The following is an 18,195-nucleotide window of genomic DNA, read 5'->3' as shown; positions in this document are numbered from 1 at the left end:
AATTAGGGGAGGAGAAGCCCTGGCCGTGAATGCGCGTGCTTGTTTGCTCACGTGATTCACGTGAACTTCAAGAAAACCGCGTCTGAAAGCCCTTGGTTTGACGAGGATTTTACCGACTTGAATTCTCGCTCCCTCAATGCGCTTGCGCGCATTGTAGGTCACGAGACCTAAAAAGGAATACAGATGATGGAATTAAAAAGAGGAGCACATTTTAGAAGCCTTACAAACAGAACACTCTGATGGGAAATATCCTCTTGGCAGGACAGTTGAAAGGGCTGTCAGAAAATAAGACTTGTCTTCCTGTGCCAAAGGTTGTAACCAAATAGAGAGGTTCATGAGATGGACACACACAAAATAAAATGTTTTACACACCTACACCGAGGGCTCCCACAACAGATTCTGTGTTGGCATGCTACCTATCAGAGGAAGTCTTATCTATGCAAATCATGTTACCCCCCAAAATTATCCATCAATCAGGCTTGATAATTCTTGTTCTGGCAGACCACAGGGTAAGTACATTCTAATGCTAATCTTCAGCCGTTTGAGAAATACTTAAAATACCCCAAACCAATTACAAGCATGACTGATTGCCATAATATCTAAACCACCAAATCACAAAGTGTTTGCAGAGTGGGTAATAGAAACATCGCCAGGCAACATAAAGGAGCAAAAAATAATTTAGAGTTGAAGAACCCTATAACATCACATTACGTGGCTTATTTTTAGGTCTCGACTAGCGATGCAGTGGCATGCGCTGCAAGCAGCGGGACATATTGTCGCGACTTTCTTTGCGATGCGGGACAGGATAGGTGCACGTGCGCCCGGACATCCCATGTGCACGCTCACGGCGTATCTTTCAGACAGCCGATGTGCACCCGCTGCGTCTCTTCTCGCGCTCCCCCAAACTTTCACTTTCGTGAGCGAGTGTGTCCCCGGACAGCCCATGTGCATGCTCACGGCGTCTCTTTCAGACAGCCGATGTGCACCCACAGCATCTCTTCTCATGCTCCCCCACACTTTTGCGAGCAAGCGAGGGCGCCCGGACAGCCCATGTGCACGCTTGCGGTGTCTTGCGCCGATCGTTGGAGCAACCTAGGCTCTGTAAACACAACATGTCAGACGTTGGAGCCACACGTGGCTTGATAAGCCAATAATGCCCCTAAGTACTGTAAGACTCAGCCCCACTCACCGGGCTGCTTGGGGACTTCCCATACCTAGTGCGGAGGCGCAGGCACCGACAATGTGCCTTGCGTCCCCTCCACACCAGCTCTCCTTACGGGACTCCTCTTGTGGCAGTCTGCAGGGTTGCTGCTCGCTACGGCCGCCTCTTCACCCGGGCCCCCTCCTGGGACCCGGGACTCGTCCTCACTACTCGAGGAGGCGTGGTAGGCTCCAGTCCTCCCCCTTGGCACACCGGGACTCCCATCGTCTCACAGGAGCCTGGCATCGACATGGGCACAATTTCCGGTCCTGCCGCCGTCCCCACCCAGAAGCAGGCGAACTTTGCCTGGCTTCTGGGTCGGCGGCCATTACTTACGGACCACGGCGGTGAAACGCGGGGTGGGCTCCAGCTGTGTGAAATAACACCGATACTGTCACTAAAATCCCAATGCTTACCTTGTTTTTTTTAATTAGTACATGACCGCTTGTGGTTCTTCTTAGCCTTAATTACCTCTTCCCACTCCTGTCCTGGCTTCAACCAGATACATTTAATCCCCTCTCCCCCCATTGGACACTGATGGCCTTTCAGGGTCCCAACTGTTCCCTTGGGGCCCAGCTGTGTAGTGGCAGCGTCTTCAGCAACCTTAGGGGTCTTATCCAGCCCTCAATGACTGCTGATCTGGGGCAGAAGTTTTATTGCCCCAATGGAGCAGCGGTGTTGGCGGCTGTTTCCACTTCATCCTCACCAACCACAACAGCCATGTAGTCTGGTTCGCACCGGCAGCAGCTTGTCAAGCATCATCACCATGGACCACAGGCCAAAACCATCCAAAACCAGGGTATGCCGGCTCGGCCAGTCGATACCAGAACTGCTGTGGTGGACCCTGAGCCTGATCGACCGATTGGCTATGGAGCCTTTGGTGTTGTTTGGTAAGTAGTCTTGTATTGGGCTAAATGTAAACAAATTATTGCTCTGTTCAAAAGCTGGTGAGTCACGAGGCCCAAAGTCTTATATAAGTGTAGCAGTACTATGTCTAAGTTAAGCTGAGCCTTTATGGTTGCCGAACGGGGAAAGGGGCGGGGGATTTTTTCTTCTCCATATGGTTCTCTCTTAGAGCCATTAGTGTGTTTGCATCTTGTCATGTAGTTGCGTAACTATATCAGCTGTGTACCACAACCTCAATATGGTTGTGGAATATGGAAGCTGCAAGTAGTTGCTGAATTGAGGTGCCAATGATTTTTTGCCTACCATGTAATTTGTGACCTGTATTGATGGGAGGTAAGGCAGTGACGGCTCGTTGGTCTAGAGTTTCATGTATTTCTTTGCAAGATTGGCATGGGTGCATTGTTCTGTGATAGCATGATGGGACAGCATTTACGCGAGTTTAAGGTATTGGCATTGTAAATGACAATGCGTTTTATTTATGTTTCAAAATCCAAAACATAAATAAAAGGCATTGCCATTTACAATGCTAATAGCTCAAACTCACGTAAATGCGAGACCTATTGCATTGCAAATCCTTGTTTATCATTGTTCTTACCTCAATCAAATTGGGATATAGGCCAGCAAGCAATACACCCTTCACCAGCTCCTCTTCCTCGCTATACTGGTTGCACTGGGCATATCGCTGGGTGCATTCAGAAGAGTTAGACACCAAAAATGCTTCATACAGGTTTGCTGAAAACTGTGTGACAAGCCCTGTAGAGGAAAGATACCAAAGTTAAATGGGAGACAGAGCGGGCATATTGGAAAAGAAATTCAGGTCTTCTTTAAACATCAGAGAGCTTGGAGAAAATGTTCAAGGAGTGCTTGCTATCCAGCAAGTTATGCAGGAATCCCATGTGTCAATTGAAGTATATCTGAAAATAATGAGGTGGATGGCCAGAGTTCTGCAGCCAATAACACCTAGAGATCTACAAAGAGACTGTTTTGGCTCCCACCAGACCTAAATCCACATACTTCAATATCCTTATCTCCTCTTCTAAACATCACATCTAGAAACTATTAAAACAAACTGGCTCTTTTGTCAATCCACCAGAACACACAAAGAACGTGGAGAGACTCTTTAAAAAAATACAAGAGTAGTGTATAACCAGTAGAGGTCTCTTGGAATATAGTCCTTTAATGACCAAAACCTTCACCAACCCTCAGGTGCCGTACTTCATCATCGGGTTCCTCCTTTTACCACTGACAAATGTGGTGGTGGAGTGGGCTACAACTCTCTTAAAACAGACAGGAGAGGAGACGCTTAGTCTACTGTTGCAAAGGTTACACCAATGTGAGCTGCATGGTGTCGGCGACGCAAAGATATTTCAGTATTGTTTAATGTGGGCGTGGGTAAAATGCTTTTGCTTACCGATTTGGGCAGGATAGACGGAATGAAAGCGAACCTTAGTAAGCCTCGTCAACTTCTGTCCTACGCTGGCAAATTGAAACCCATTGACCCGACAAATGCAGACAATGATGCCTACAGCCACCTACAGCAACACTGATCAGGGCATAGCATTCGTATCATTTTCTTTCTGCATTTTTTTATTGTTCTACTCACAGAGAGATAGGTATCAATTATGTAGTCCTGAAGAATGCCAAACACCACATAGTAGGGTAATTACTAGTGGCAGAAACAGGTTGACCATTCTGATCACACTTGGGGTACAATTATATTCCCCTTGAATTTGTTTTTAATATGCTCCTCAAGGACATGTATTAAAATGTATTTTTGGTCCACTGAGGCATTTTAAATCATCTTTTCACTGTTTCTTATCTTTGCATTACACAGTTTGTTCTCACGTACACCACTGTAGGAAAGTAGGCTCTGCTTTAATGGTCACACACACTTTTTGCCTGGAGTCAGTGTGTTTTTGACTTCGTTTGCTGGAATCCTACCAATCAGGACCCCGGCATCTGTGCTTTCTCCCCTAAATTGGTTCTGTAAAGTACTTTGGTACCTCCACAATTGGCTACTGGTGTACCCTTATAAGTCCGTAGTGTATGGACCTAAGGTACCCAGGCCATAAGTACACCAGGGGTCTCTAATGGACTGTAACATGTATTCTGCTACCCATGGGAGTCAACTGAAACTACAGTCCTGCCATTGCAGCCTGTGTGAGGTGGTGCCTGCACCCCACACAACAGATATAAGTTGCCTAATATCTGGGGTCACTGCACTTAAAGCCTATAAGTCAACCCTATGGCATGCTCTTCAATCCTGAGGGCAGGGGGCTAGGTTACAAGTGTGAGGGTGCCCCTGTATGAACAAGACACCACAACAATACCCCGGAGTCGATTCTCCATGCTTTGTAAGGGGGTGGGGGGAAATAAGCCATTTTAAGATATATAGTGGGCATCACTGATTATGAGATGTCCAACTATATAGTGGCTGCACCGACCCTGGTCATATTTGGAATCAAACATGTTGGAATCATACCCAAACACTGATTCTGATGCTGGAAATATGAGCCCATGTACTGGGGGGCTCTCCGAGGGACTCCCCGTACTACAGGTAACAGCCTTTCAGGGTCTGTCAGCACACCAGTGCTGCTGCCGATCACAAACATGATTCTGCCCCCATGCTACTAAGCTCAAGCAGAGGAAGGTAGAACAATAGATTTCTGTCACAAGGAGATGTGACCACCTCCCAGACAGGACTTAGTGTATTGAGCTGGGGTGGGGGCACTGGCCAGCGCCACCAGACTGCTTTGAAGGGCACATCAGGTGCCCTCCATGCATGCTCCGGTTTGAGCCAGGTCAGGAACCCTTGGTTCCAGCTCTGGTAGGAAACTGGACAAAGGACAGGGAAGTATCATCTCCTCTGTCCAGCCCCTCCTCTGGGAGGAACCCCAGAGTCATTCCAACTCTTTCCCTAGGGTACTTAAAGGCTCCCCTGTGGGTGGGTCCTTAAATATGTTGTGGAACAAGAGTCACCTCTGAAACCAAGACACTTGGCGACTGCCTGGACACTTGAAGTTCGACTGGAACAAAGACTGCATCAAGGAAGACTCCTGCTGCTCCTGGTCTTGCTGTTCAAGTCTTCTGTTTCGCCAGGGTCTGTGCTTCATCCAGGTTCTCCAGATGGCCTGTCGGCATCTAGGACATCTGAAGTAATCTCCCTTAGAGTGAAGGACATCTGAAGTAATCTCCCTTAGAGTGAAGGAGTCCCTCCCCTGGATCTGCAGGCACTGCAATGAAGCTGACCGGCCTGCTGCTCCTGTCGTCCCACAGACTTCCTGAGACCCTGCAACACAGGTGGTCATTCTGCAGCTCCCGAGAGGCCTGACCTATCTTCTTAGAAGCTTTGAGAACAGTATCCCTCTTCGGACCGCTGCAACCAAATCGACTTGCTGTTGCCAAGGCTAGTTAGTTCTGCACTTCAGAGATCTTCGGGCTACAAGAAGCTCCAGCCTCCAGTACCTCATCTTTCGAAGATCAGTGTCCTCACTGCAACCTCTGCACCATGGGCCTCCATCTTTGGTGAGCTCCCCAAGGTCCTCTTGTGACTCCTGTGCCTTTGGCCAGTGGGTCCTCCTGAGGGTCTTCTCTTGCTTCAGTGGGCTCCCCTGCTTGCTCAGGGCCTGCTCTGACCCTCCTGCACTTGGTGAGTCCCTTGGACCTTGCTGGTCCCAACGACAGCATCTCTTTGCTTTCCACACCAGTTTCAGCTACCAAGGCTTGTTGGTGCTCCAGCCAGCACCTGACCACCTAGAAACCAACATTCGACGTGGGACAGCTTGTGCACTGCTCCTTGTCTTCCTCAGCGTCACCTGGTCCTCACAGCTGCAGCGCCAAGTCACTATTGTATCTTCTGAACCTATCGACATCGTCAGGCATTGTGTTTTCATGACTCCTGGTCACCTCAGACTCCGTCCACTCTGCTTGCAGGTTCTTCCCTTCCGGAATCCACCCTTGGATTCCCCGGACTACTTCAAAGTCTTCATCAGATGCATCTTCTTCTAAGTCTCCCATTGTTGTCTACGGCAGGTTCCAACATCACTTCACCCCTATGCACCTGGCTTCCCTGGTGCAGGTAACCTGGTTCCTGGGCATCCATGGATGGGGTGGCTCACCAACCTTCTGTCTTCCAAAGGGTTCATTTGGGTCCTCCAGGGAGGGTCCTTTTTCTTTAAAACTGCAACTCCGACTTCTCCATTGAATTCCATTGGGCACCCAGCTGTGTTTCCACTCTGCACACAGCCTCCATGGGGTTCCTGGGTACTTACCATGGGTGGTTCCTTGTTTCCCCAGCTCCTCTGGTCCAAGTCCCATTCTCCTTTGCAGTTCGTATTCCACTTTCTTAATATATGGTTTGGTCTTCCCCTGGAGACCAGAGTTTATTTGTGCTACTTACCTGATTAATTTGAACTATTCTTGTATTTTGGGTTGATATCTCCGGGTAGGAGATATACCAATTTGTTGGCAATTGTGTTTTGTAATAAATAGACTTATTTTTTATAAAACGCTGTGTATTTCTTTTTCATCTAATCTACACTGTTCATTAAATGTGGTAAAACAGGCTGCTTTACACTCACTCCTTCAGGATAAGCCTGAAGGATGCTCTCCACAGTTACCACTTTGAGAGCTTTCTATAGTTATCAAAAACCACTAAAATCATCTTAAGGGTTGTCTGGATTAGTACAGGGTGCATCACTTGAATAGGTGTGCATCATATACTAATCAAGCCTCCTACAACCATCCAGCTCACATTGGTGTTACCTCTATAACAGTAGGTTAAGCGGCTCCTCGCCTGCCGGTTTGGGGAGAGTTATAGCCCACTCCACCACCACATTTGGTAGTGGTGACTGGAGGAACCCTTTGATGAAGCATACCACCTGAGGGTGGATGAGGGTTTGGTTGTATGTTATTACAACGAATTCCGTTGCAACGCATGCCTTTACCACGCATGCGTTACAACGGAATGCTATTTCAACGTAGAACCTTTTCCTCTCTTTGTTCGTGACGTCGAACGTCGTTAAGAGGAAGCGGAAGTTTCATTCAGTTTCCTCTTAAACGACGCTGAGTGACTTTAGGTGAGTTTCTTATTTTGGGGGGGGGGAGACCCCCCCCAAGCCCCCTTTTTAATGTTAGCCTTTACTACACATGCCTTTACTACGTACCTCGTAGTAAAGGTATGCGTGGTAAAGGCTTTCGTGGTAACCACGCATGCGTTGTAATGCATGCGTGGTTAATGTTTTTGTGGAAACTGCTTCGTTGTAGAGGCTGTTTCCCGAGGATTTTTGTCCCTAAAGGACTACATTCCAATAGACCTCTACTTGCTATACACTATCCTGGTTTTTTTAAGAGACCTTCCACGCCCTGTATCTGTGTTCTATGTTATTGGGGAGCGACGTTGCTTGGGTCAACAAACATCCCTTGTCTGGCCCTTGTACTACAACCTTATTCCACCTTCCAAGACATTTAGGGGCCTTATAAGTAATTGCCGCCAGGGCAGCATTATCATTAACTTTTGGATAGTGCTTCTTTGGTAATTATGACTCATAGAGTTATGATTTTTGCAAAGTAAGAGCAGACCTGGAGAAATAAAGCACACAAACTTCTTACCCTCATGCAAACCGAGGGTGAACTAAATACACAGGGACAACTCTAGCTCACCTTGAATGAAACGGAGCGCTGGGCCAGAAAGCATGTTCTCACTCAGATAGTAATCTCGTGAACTTCGATCCCGCGCAAACTCGCTCCATCCTTTTACAGCTCTGACAAAGGCCATATGGTCGCTGTTGCTCTTCTGGCTGAAACGCGCCTTTGCCTTGGAACAGAAGGATAGATTTCAGAAGCAAAGTTAGTTTCAATTTCTTGACCGTATTAAATTCCACCATCTTGTAATTCTGTGTTCGGAATTCAGAACGACTCCCCCATCCAACTCCCAATATGAAATTGCCAAACACATTAGGAATTAATGTAATTAATGTTGTTTAAAGTGGCCAGCTCAAGCATTTATTTAATGATTACAAAGTCTCTGGTACAAAAAGTTATGTTGTATTTAAGCCTGCGAAGTGATGCAATAACATTGTTTCCTTATAGCAATTTTAAAAGATTTTTTACAAATAATTTTTTTATTCATTTTGTACTCAAAAACAACATACAGCTGTAAATACGGCATAATAATGTACATATTATGCCATACATATATCTCCATTTTCATTGTTGTGCCTAGTAGGTGGAGGGGGCGAGTCACCATATCCAACATTACAGATAGTCAATATCGATAATAATTCACTGCAGTGGCTGTCAATACATTTTTGCTGAACAAAGCTGAGAACCAACATGATCTAAACAATAAATAAACATAATACCACCTAACTAATGTGCCTGTCCTGTGTTCGTTGTGTATTTATTACCGTTAAATGCGTTGCTTATGTGGAGTGCGGGTAGCCAAGGTCTAGTTATGTTGAGTGCTTTAACAGGGATAGAATGGTGCAGTCATGCAACGTGTGTGCCGTATTGTGTGTGTGCGTGCGATCGGTCCCTGCTTGAAGTGTGAAACAGTTGTATCTATTCACCACCCCTGCGCATGTATTGTCCAGTGCCCCGCCCATGTGTGTATCTTAATATGAGTGCTCATGGTGTGTGTGTTTGGCAACCAGTTGTAATGTCGGTGCAGCTAGTGCATCACCCAGTATCGTGTGCGTCGCGGAGGCTAGCTTCTATGATGGCTACATATTGCTGCCAGTCTACAGGTTGTGTCCTAGCTGTTGGGCGTGGGGGCTAGATGTCAGTGTCACGTGTTCGGCCACCAAAGCACGTCAAAGACAAATCAACCAGTGCTTGGAGGAGGGGCCCGTCAGGGACTTCCAGGCCATAGCCAAGGAGCAGTTAGCCAAGACCAACGCCAGGTCTAGGAATTTATTAAGATTCTTATGGCGTGCTTTCCGTTTGGTAATGCCTAGTAAGTAGTGTGCGCTCTGCGATGTAATTGTGGTTCCCGTTGCAGCTGATAACATCTCCAATACTTTCCCCCAGTATGTAGTGATGCCGGAGCATGTCCATACATATGCATAAAATCATTGTCTGAAGCATGACATCAGGGATAGGCATCAATGAACGTCGGGTACATTCGCGCCAGCCTGTGCGGGGTTAGGTATGTGAGATGTAAATAATTGAATTGCATGTAATTCAGTCTGGCGTTTATGGAGATAATTTGGGGATTTCCCACGCATTGTTTCCATTGTTTATATGTTATTTCTGTGGAGAGCGCAATGGTCCGGTATTCGTGGAATGAAGTTAGGGAGGGAGTTGTGTCTGCTCTTAAAGAATTGTAGACAGCCGTGATGGCTTTCCTACCTGAACGGTGTCAGTAATGTCTGCAAACCTTCAGCGGTTGGTGGTACCGTGCTGATGTCCCCTCAAATTTGCATTGCCTGCTGTGTTAGTGTTGCATAGAGGAGGATTTACCAGGTGATATACTATAGTCGTTCATCAGAGTGGCAAAATCACATAAAGCTGAGTCCACAAATAAGTCTCCCCATGTAGTCAGGCCGGCTGCCTGCCATTTGACCAGTTCCGGACGTTTTAGGCAAGTATATAGTCCCTGCCACTGGAAATCGTCTTTCCCCAGATTACTGTCTGTCAGGTCAGAAGGGGAGTGGTAGATTTGGACTCCCAAGTACTTGAATGAATCATATGCTCTTACTAGTGGGGTATGAGGTTGTCGCTGCCGCTGCCCTACCGGGATGGGTGACATGCCCCAAAATTATTGAATACCCTTCCGCTCCCTATTCGAAGGGAAACCAATCTACTGGTCTTCCGTTGGCTACTGAAAACTTGGCTCTTCCCATAAAAACTACCCTCCGGATCATGTAGGCCGAGTGTCAGCGCTGGGACGCCCTTGGGTAGCTACGCGCTTTACAAATCTGAAATCAAATCAAATTGGGAACAAGACTGACTTATCCCAGTTGACTTTCAGGCCTGATAGTCGTGCATGGGTGTCTAATAACGCTATTAGGCCTCGAAGCCCCTCTGTCTGATTGCAGAGATAAATAAGTGCGTCATCCGCATAAAGGGACACTATGTGCCACTGCGTATGTACCTGTATACCCCATTCCAACACATGGCCGCAAAGTGCACAAGCCAGGGGCTCCATGGCCAAAGCAAAAATTATGGGTGAAAGTGGACAACCCTGTCTGGTGCCAAGTTCGATACCGAAGGATGGTGATATAACACGACCCGTCTTCACTCTGGCTCGTGGGTTAGTGTATAATATTTTCTCCCAGCATAAGAACTTGCCGAACCAAGCCAGCACCATCAGCAAGTAGTCCCATCCTAGGTTATCAAAGGCCTTTTCTATATCTAGGGCTGCTATCCAGTTTGGCTCGGTGTTGTTTGGGCCCATTCTAGGATTTTAAACAAGCGTCGAAGGTTCAGCCCCGTGCTCCTGCTTGGGACAAACCCATTTTGGTCAGTGTGAACCAGCATTGGCACAGCCTCCATCAGCCTATTGGCCAGCAACTTTCCCAGAATTTTATAGTCCGAGGTAAACAATGAGAACGTACGATAAGAGCTCATTCGGAGGGGGCCCCAACCAGTTTTTGGAAGAACCACAAGTATTGCTTCTCGATGAGAGAAAGGTAGGATGCCTCTGTCGAAAGACTCTTTGAATATTGTGAGCAGTCTAGGAGCGAACTGGGTTGAATATGCAGCAGAAAATTTTGTGGTTGAGCTGTCCATTCCAGGGGTTTTCCCTCTGGCTAGTTGTCTGATAGTGGCAGAGATTTCGGACACTGTGAGTGAGGCCTCTAGATCATTGTATTGATCTTGTGTTACTTGTGTGAGAGTTGCTTCCTCTAGAAACTGTTGCATTGCTGATGGTGCACCTGATTCTGAGGCCTAGTATAATGTTGTGTAGTATTTATAAAAAGATTCATTGATTTGCTCCTGCGTGTTGACCAGATTGCCTTTCAAAGTATATGTTGCTGTGATGGGCGGTTGCATAAGGCTGCTTTTCAGCAACTATGCAAGCGTCTTGCCTGCCTTATCACCCGCCGCATGGCGTCTAGCCGTGTACTGTTTATAATCCAGAGCACATCATTTGTCTAATGTTTCCTTGTGCTCTAACCTGTCTTTGGAGAGTGCTTGCAATAGGTGCGGTTCAGTGAGTGCCTCTTGTTCCTGCTGTCGTATTCTATCCTCTAGCCCCTGTATCTCTTTGATTATAGTCATGCGAGTTCCATATACTGCCTGTATAACCTGCCGGTGAAGAACCACCTTTAGGGCGTCCCATTCTATGTCAGCATGTGTGGACGTCCCCTCGTTGGTTTGGAAATACTCGGTTATTGTGAGAAAGTGAGTTTCTGTTGTAGTAGCCCCCCACTTTTTGCCTGATGCACTTTTCCTAGGTGTGCCCTGGGTCCCTGCCAATCAGGTACCCAGGGCCTGTGTTCCTGCCCTAAAAACTATACTAAAGCCTAAACCCAATTGGCATCTCTGGCCACATGTCAGCCCCTAGTAAATGGTACCCTAGGTACCCAGGGCATTGTGAGCAGAGAAGACCCCTAAGGGCTGCAGCACTTATTGTGCCACACTTAGGGGCCCTGTACCTGGACGCCCACACACTGCCTGTGCAGGCTGAGTGTCTAGGTGCAGAACTAAGCAAAGAGTCGACATGGCACACATCCGTGTACCATGCCACAAACCCACCGCCCTGGCATACATCAGCCACCCCTCTAGCTGGGTGCCCTATGCCAGTTGTGTGGGCACAAGTGCCTGAGCCCTGTGCCCCTACAGTACCCAGGGCCATTCCTGGGCACTGTAAGTGCAGTGACGCCATTAACAGTATATGGTACTGGGAGGTTGTCATTACGAAATCCACAGCACCATAATGGCTACAATTAACACTGACAAGATTGATATCAAACTTCTCAGCACATTAAACCCACACTGATACCAGTGTGGGATTTATTGTAAAATGCACTACAGAGGGCATCTTAGAGATGCCCCCTGAAACCTAACCTACAATCCAGGTCTTGTCTGAGACGCTGCCTAGGCTGCCACACAGCAGACATGTTGCTGGACCCCTGGGTGGAGAGCTCCCCGCTCTCCTGGGCTTGCAACAATGCACATCCTGAGACGAGGTGCCAAGCCTCCTCCCCCAGGATGGGCAGGGGAAGCTTCAAAGGCATTTCGCCTTTGTGAGCTTCTCCAGACCACTTGCTGTACTCAGCAACTGGCCCCCACCAATTCTGACTCCTACTCTGGCGGGAAGACTGGCGGGAAAACCTACATCAGAAAGGGTGGGGTGCCAGCCTGTGCCAACTCCACCCCTCGGGTGGAAGAGGCGAGGTGATGCACGACCCCGGGCTCCGGCCATCCTGAAGATGGGGAGCCCTGCCCAATCACAGCTAGACTCCTGCCCCCTCCCACAGGAGAGGAGCAGGCTAGGGGGTGTACCCACCCCAGGACCGGGACCCATTGGTCCCTGCCCTTGCCCTACCTGTAATGCCCCATAATTTAGTATTTAGGGGCATCCTGAACCTTTTTCCACAGATCCAGATTACAAAACAAGAAAGAAGATCAAGGAACACGAAGACCTGCCGTGCAGCTGCTAAAAAGAGGAAGACACCAACTGATTTGGCCCCAGCCCTACCGGCCGGTCGGCCCTCGAACCTGCTCCTGTTAAACCCGGGCATCTCCAGTGGTCAGCAACCTCAAAAACCCGGGAGGACCTGACTGCCTTGTGACTCTGACTACCTGAGTCTCCCATGAGCAGTGGTACTGCTCAAAGCAAGTAACGAGCCCTGGCATCAGCCCGGAACAGCGAACCCTGCACACACTGCCAAGCCTGGTCTGTGCCGGAGGGAATCCAGACCCTGAGGACGTCCTCCCGGCGATTCTGACCTGGAATCCAGTGCCCAAGGACCCTCCTCGATGACCCTGACGCCGGCTGTAGCCTCAGGACAAAGGACCCCTCCGACAGCGACCAGCAGGGGGTAAGATTTCCCGACCTCAAAAGACACTCCTGCACCCGGCACCCCACGGCCCCCTGTGCCCAACTCCTGGGTGCCTACCTATCCTCTAAGATCCCAACTTACCCTTTGAAGTGTTGGTCACGCCAGAGTATCGTATAAACAAAAAGGTACTGTGCTGTTCCTAATAGTGGTGAGTATATGGGTCACACAGGTGTTTGGATGTAGTAGGGTCTCGGTGGAGTCCTACAGTTTGGCATCCATTTTGTTGGATTTAATGTCCTCACACACCCTTACAGGTGTCATGCTTCATCATTGGTAATGCTCCTCATTGGGTCGGCGGTGCAATACCCAACGGGCGACACCTCAAAGAGGGGCTCTTTGGAGGAGATCTTCTATCCAACAACCGTTTGGGTGAAGTGCGGGTGTGGGGCCAGGATGGTGTAGACGTTCTAGTGAGTTAAAATGAGGCCAGGAGTACCAGGATCAAGTTTATTCTGGGGATCCCCTGCTTCAATTAAAAGAAAGAACAATCCAAGATGGCTCCACACTTCACGCCAGCAAATAGAACCATGCATCCCAGAAAATCACCACTGCCACAAACAAAAGATGCAAAGGATACTTAGATTTTCCATAAATACACTGAAAATATATTTAATAAGATTCCAAACACCCTTAGAACAGTGTCAAAGAAGGGCACTTGATATCTTGGTGTAAATGTCCCTTTTGTTTCCTCTTATTTGTGATGGTGCACAATTAGCACACATTTCACATAGTAAAGACTTGAGCATAGCACATCACTCCTTTGTTGACAAAAAACAAGAAGGAAAAGAACCAGCTAGACAGTTCTCCCCTCCGTTGAGGTCTTCACCATGCCTTGTGACGCCTACCCAAGACAGGAAACTCACATACTCACTTCATTGACTTCTTGTCGATTCTGCAGGCTGCTGACAAATGGGTCTCGAGTTAAGCAGGCAACGATGAGAATCAAAGGATGGAGACAACGGTAGATGGATGCTAATACAATGGCCTTAGCTAGGCGAGGATCTGTGGAAATATGTGCAAGACGCTGCCCCAAAGGTGTCAGGCCTTCCCTTTCGTCCAAGACTCCTACAAAATAATTAAATCATATGAAAATCAATGCTTGGGAGTGGCCAAATACAGAATCAAGGTATTCCTTAATCTGCATGTACACAGGTAACTACAGTTACTGCTCAGGCTTAGTTAACAGAATCTAAAGCACACATTTTACATTCAGTTATCAAGACAATCCTGCTCATTTCTCCATTCACCAGGGAATTCTTGTATTGTTGATTGTGGGGAAAAGTAAAATAACCTCAATATTTTATAGATAGCAGTCCCGCACTTACTGAATTTATTTAGTTCAGGCAATCTATAAAGTGTTGGACGTCACTATGAAACTGTATAAAAGTGCAGCAACTTCAAAACCAGTCCAGAGGCAATCTGTCTATTACCAGAGTTCTCATTTACGGGGATTCTCTCAAGAATAATCTCCTTATGATGTATCCTCATTATTTTAAAGAATCTCTGGAAAAAAATTTAAGTATCTTTTTTTTCACAATAATTTCAGTATTATTTACAATATAGAAATCCACAAGTCATTTTGCTTATTGCAGAACTCCATCTCTTCAATAAAAAGAAGTAGCCTTCTCATGAGGTAATGGACGTCGACAATGCTCAGCTTCAACTCAGCATGTTATTTACAAAGTAAGTATCCACATCTGAAAGCTGTTACAACTGTTTGATTGCAGCTTATTCTAGGAAATATATCCATTCTAGCCAACTATTGTTATAATTAGGTAACATTTCCTTTGCCAGTATGAGTGCCTATCCAGACTAACAGCCAATAAATAGCATGCCGATGGGCGAGTCATAACATGGAAGCTTTTCCTAATGGACAGCCATCGCAATATGCAGCACGCAAATCAATCTAAACGGACTCAGCCATTCAAGCATGCATATATGTGCGAGCACACACACACACACACAGAATAAAAGCAAGAGTTTCCATTATAGAGACATGACAGACATTCAACAGGGGCGTGGCTTGGATGCCGAGGAGGTAGGCAGCGTGAGCTCGGAGCTCCGCGCCCGATCCCGGAAAATATCCTGAAAATCTGATCGGACCTCGACGAAATTAATATCATCCGACAAGGGAAGGCACCACGGAGGGTCCGGTGCCCACGGAGGACGACGCCGGGCCACCCCAAGCCAGTTCTTCGGCTTTGATAGTCGAACCCAGGCACGAAATCTTCGACCTAAGATGGCGGCGGTGGCATGAGACACAGAGACGACAGAGTCGCCGGCCCGGAGCCACGCTAAGAGCTGCTACCTCTACAGTGCGGAGGTGTTAGTGGCTGCATAGCACCCATCCCTGGATGTTGGAGTGGACCCTGGGCGCACCTCGGGCGATAGTTGGGTGCCGCCCCATGGTGGTGGAGAAGATAGCGTGGCTGTGACCCAGTGACGAAAGCCCCAGGCCCCTGAACACAACTGGCGCCATCTGGGCTAACGGCCTATTGCAGACTCTGATCCCTAGAGACAGCCTTTGGATCCGGGGACCTGAGCGGCGCCCTGGGCACGTAAGGAGCAGGCTTCTCCGCTGTGGCCGCGGGGAATCTCCTTGAGGGCGAAGCCCAGCGAAGTACGGTGGCAGAGCGAGGACGAACCCACCCGAGCCGGCACAGATGGGGAAGACGAAAGGGAAAGGAGATGGTGCGACTGATACGGAGGCTGCGGAGGGAGCGGATCGAGACCAGTCGGCGTTACAGCGGATGCAGGACCGTATCCTGGAGGCCATCGCCACCACCAAGGACGCTCTACACCAAGATATAGCTCAGGTGGCAACGGGTCTGGGCCTCCTGAAGGCCGACCATGATAAACTTAAGGACAGAGTGAAGTCCGTGGAGATCACAGTTAAGGACTTAGCCCCGGGCCACGCAGCGGTGAAGGCGCAGATGTTGGAGGTGATGGACCGCCTGAAAGTGCTGGAACGGAGGGCCGAAGATGCGGAAAACCGGAACAGGCGCAACAACCTACGCCTTGTGGGCCTGCCGGAAAAAATTGAAGGCGATGATATGGTGGGCTACCTTGATAACTGGTTACGGACGGAGGTGGCACCGGAGGGGCTGTCCCCCTTCTTCTCCCTGGAACGGGCGCATAGAGTTCCGGCGCGCCCGCCGGCCCCGGGCCTCCCACCTCGCCCAGTGGTGTTCAAATTGCTCCATTACCGAGACAGAGACTGGCTTTTGCAAAAGGCGAGAGAGACGGGACCCTTTCAAGTGGACAACAGCAGGGTCACTATGTTCCCGGACTATACGTATGAGACGCAGCGGCTTAGGGCGAACTTTCTGTCCCTTAAGCGGGAGCTCCGCGATGAAGGCATCAAATACTCTCTGTTGTTCCCCGCCAAGCTAAGAGTGGTAGTGGATGAAAAATCGCTCTTCTTCACGTCCTCTGCGGACGCCTGGACCTGGTGGGACACATATAAAGCGGGAACGGACGGTGCCAAGGCCAGGGAGGAGGAGGCCAAGGTGGCCCAACCGATCAGGAAATCCCAACGGATCAGGAAGAACCGCAGGAGGACCGGCAGACCTTCGGTGTCGCAGACGGAGGCGGAGAGGCAGGCGGCCCTACAGGCGGTGGTGGACTTATCCAGGACCACCAGAAGTCAATCCGGGAAAGGCACGGACTCAGAGGACCCGGGCACGGGCTCGGAGACGGGACAATCGGAATTTGGTGGAGCCCGGGGCCCTATTGTGACACCACAGACTTCGGAAGAGATACTTGAGGCGTGCTGAACTGAACTAGTGGCGTGGACTCGCTGGTTGGACACCGGGGCACTGGGCCCATGGCAGTGGAATGCTATTACTTGAGGTTTTGGGGCGTATTGATGTGGGGATTGTGGGGTGGAGTGTGCGGGGTTGATTTGCTTTGAGGATCTATCGCACCGAGCCGCGCCTTACTGACCCCTAAGGTCACCGCAGTGGAGACTGCGGACATTACTGCCTTTCTTTGAGAGGTGGTTGGGGAGTGTTGGTTTGGATGGGGGTACTTCCAGTTGCGGGGGGGCCTGTCCTGGGGGGGTGGGCGTTGCGAGCGGTTGGGGTTGCTCGGGGGGTAGTTGTTGTTGGAGGGGTTTGGCTTCCTGTTTGGAGAGGGTGGGTGGGTTGGCCCGTGGTCGCGGGACACGTGAAGACATTGTTCTTTGTTGTATGGTCCGGTTGTGTGGGAGGGGATGGCTAGTAATGGGGCATTGAAATGTGTGTCCTGGAATGTGAGGGGCATGCAATCCATGGCGCGGAGGCATAAAGTTCAGGCGTACCTCAAGCGTAGAGGGGTTCATGTAGCGTTTCTACAAGAGACACATCTCAATAAGCAGGAAGGGGCTGCTCTGCAGAGACGCTGGAGGGGGCAGCTATTTTACACGACATTCTCAGCCTTTGCAAGGGGGACATTGATCTGGGTACGGGCGGGGGTCCCCTTCCAGGTGACAAAAACATTGGTGGACCCGGAAGGCAGGTATGTGGCGGTGGAAGGGAGGCTGAGAGGCAGGGTGATATCTTTCTGCAATGTGTACGCCCCTAATATAGATTTGCCCGCATTCTTGTCTACGATCTCGGGCAAACTGGCGGGTTATTTGGCAGGACCTGTTCTCTTGGGGGGAGACTTCAACTCGGTCGCGGATGTGTTATTGGATAGATCCCATCCCCCACTGCGCGCGTCCCCAGTGCATAGAGTCGCCAAGCGTAGGTTGGAATGGCAGGAGAGCTGGGCTCTTACAGATGCATGGAGGGCGTTGCACCCCACTACTAGGGACTACTCTTTTCACTCACACCTGCATGATTTGCATGTAAGGCTAGATGCGTTTCTTTGTTCGTCATGCGTGCTCCCTGCGGTGGGTGGGGCGGAATACTTGGCCAGGACGATATCGGACCACAACCCCTTGTTGATCTCTCTGAACTGGATGGTAGCGATTAACTGCGTGCCAACATGGCGCCTGCAACCTGATACCCTGGATGATCTGTTGTTCAGGGAGGCTCTGGGAGACCGCATTGAGAGTTACTTTGAGGAGAACAGTGGTTCGGCCTCCACGAGGGC

The 18,195-nt window shown here is 49.1% G+C and overlaps 1 protein-coding gene across 2 annotated transcripts in view; it reads right to left on the bottom strand.

Annotated features, from left to right (window-relative positions):
* DHX30 (DExH-box helicase 30) overlaps positions 1–18,195 on the bottom strand; it is a 1,000,138-nt gene that overhangs the window by 239,004 nt on the left and 742,939 nt on the right. For both annotated transcript variants that reach the window (XM_086941023.1, XM_086941022.1), the window contains 3 exons: positions 13,991–14,184; positions 7,769–7,922; positions 2,703–2,860 (listed from right to left, as the gene is read on the bottom strand). In XM_086941023.1, coding sequence (XP_086797149.1) covers positions 2,703–2,860; positions 7,769–7,922; positions 13,991–14,184 — 506 coding nt within the window. The remainder of the gene's footprint in view (positions 1–2,702; positions 2,861–7,768; positions 7,923–13,990; positions 14,185–18,195) is intronic.

The sequence above is a fragment of the Lissotriton vulgaris genome, chromosome 10 (genome assembly GCF_964263255.1).
Source record: "Lissotriton vulgaris chromosome 10, aLisVul1.2, whole genome shotgun sequence".
NCBI classification, from domain to species: domain Eukaryota; kingdom Metazoa; phylum Chordata; class Amphibia; order Caudata; family Salamandridae; genus Lissotriton; species Lissotriton vulgaris.
This window is presented reverse-complemented; position numbering and strand designations above follow the sequence as displayed.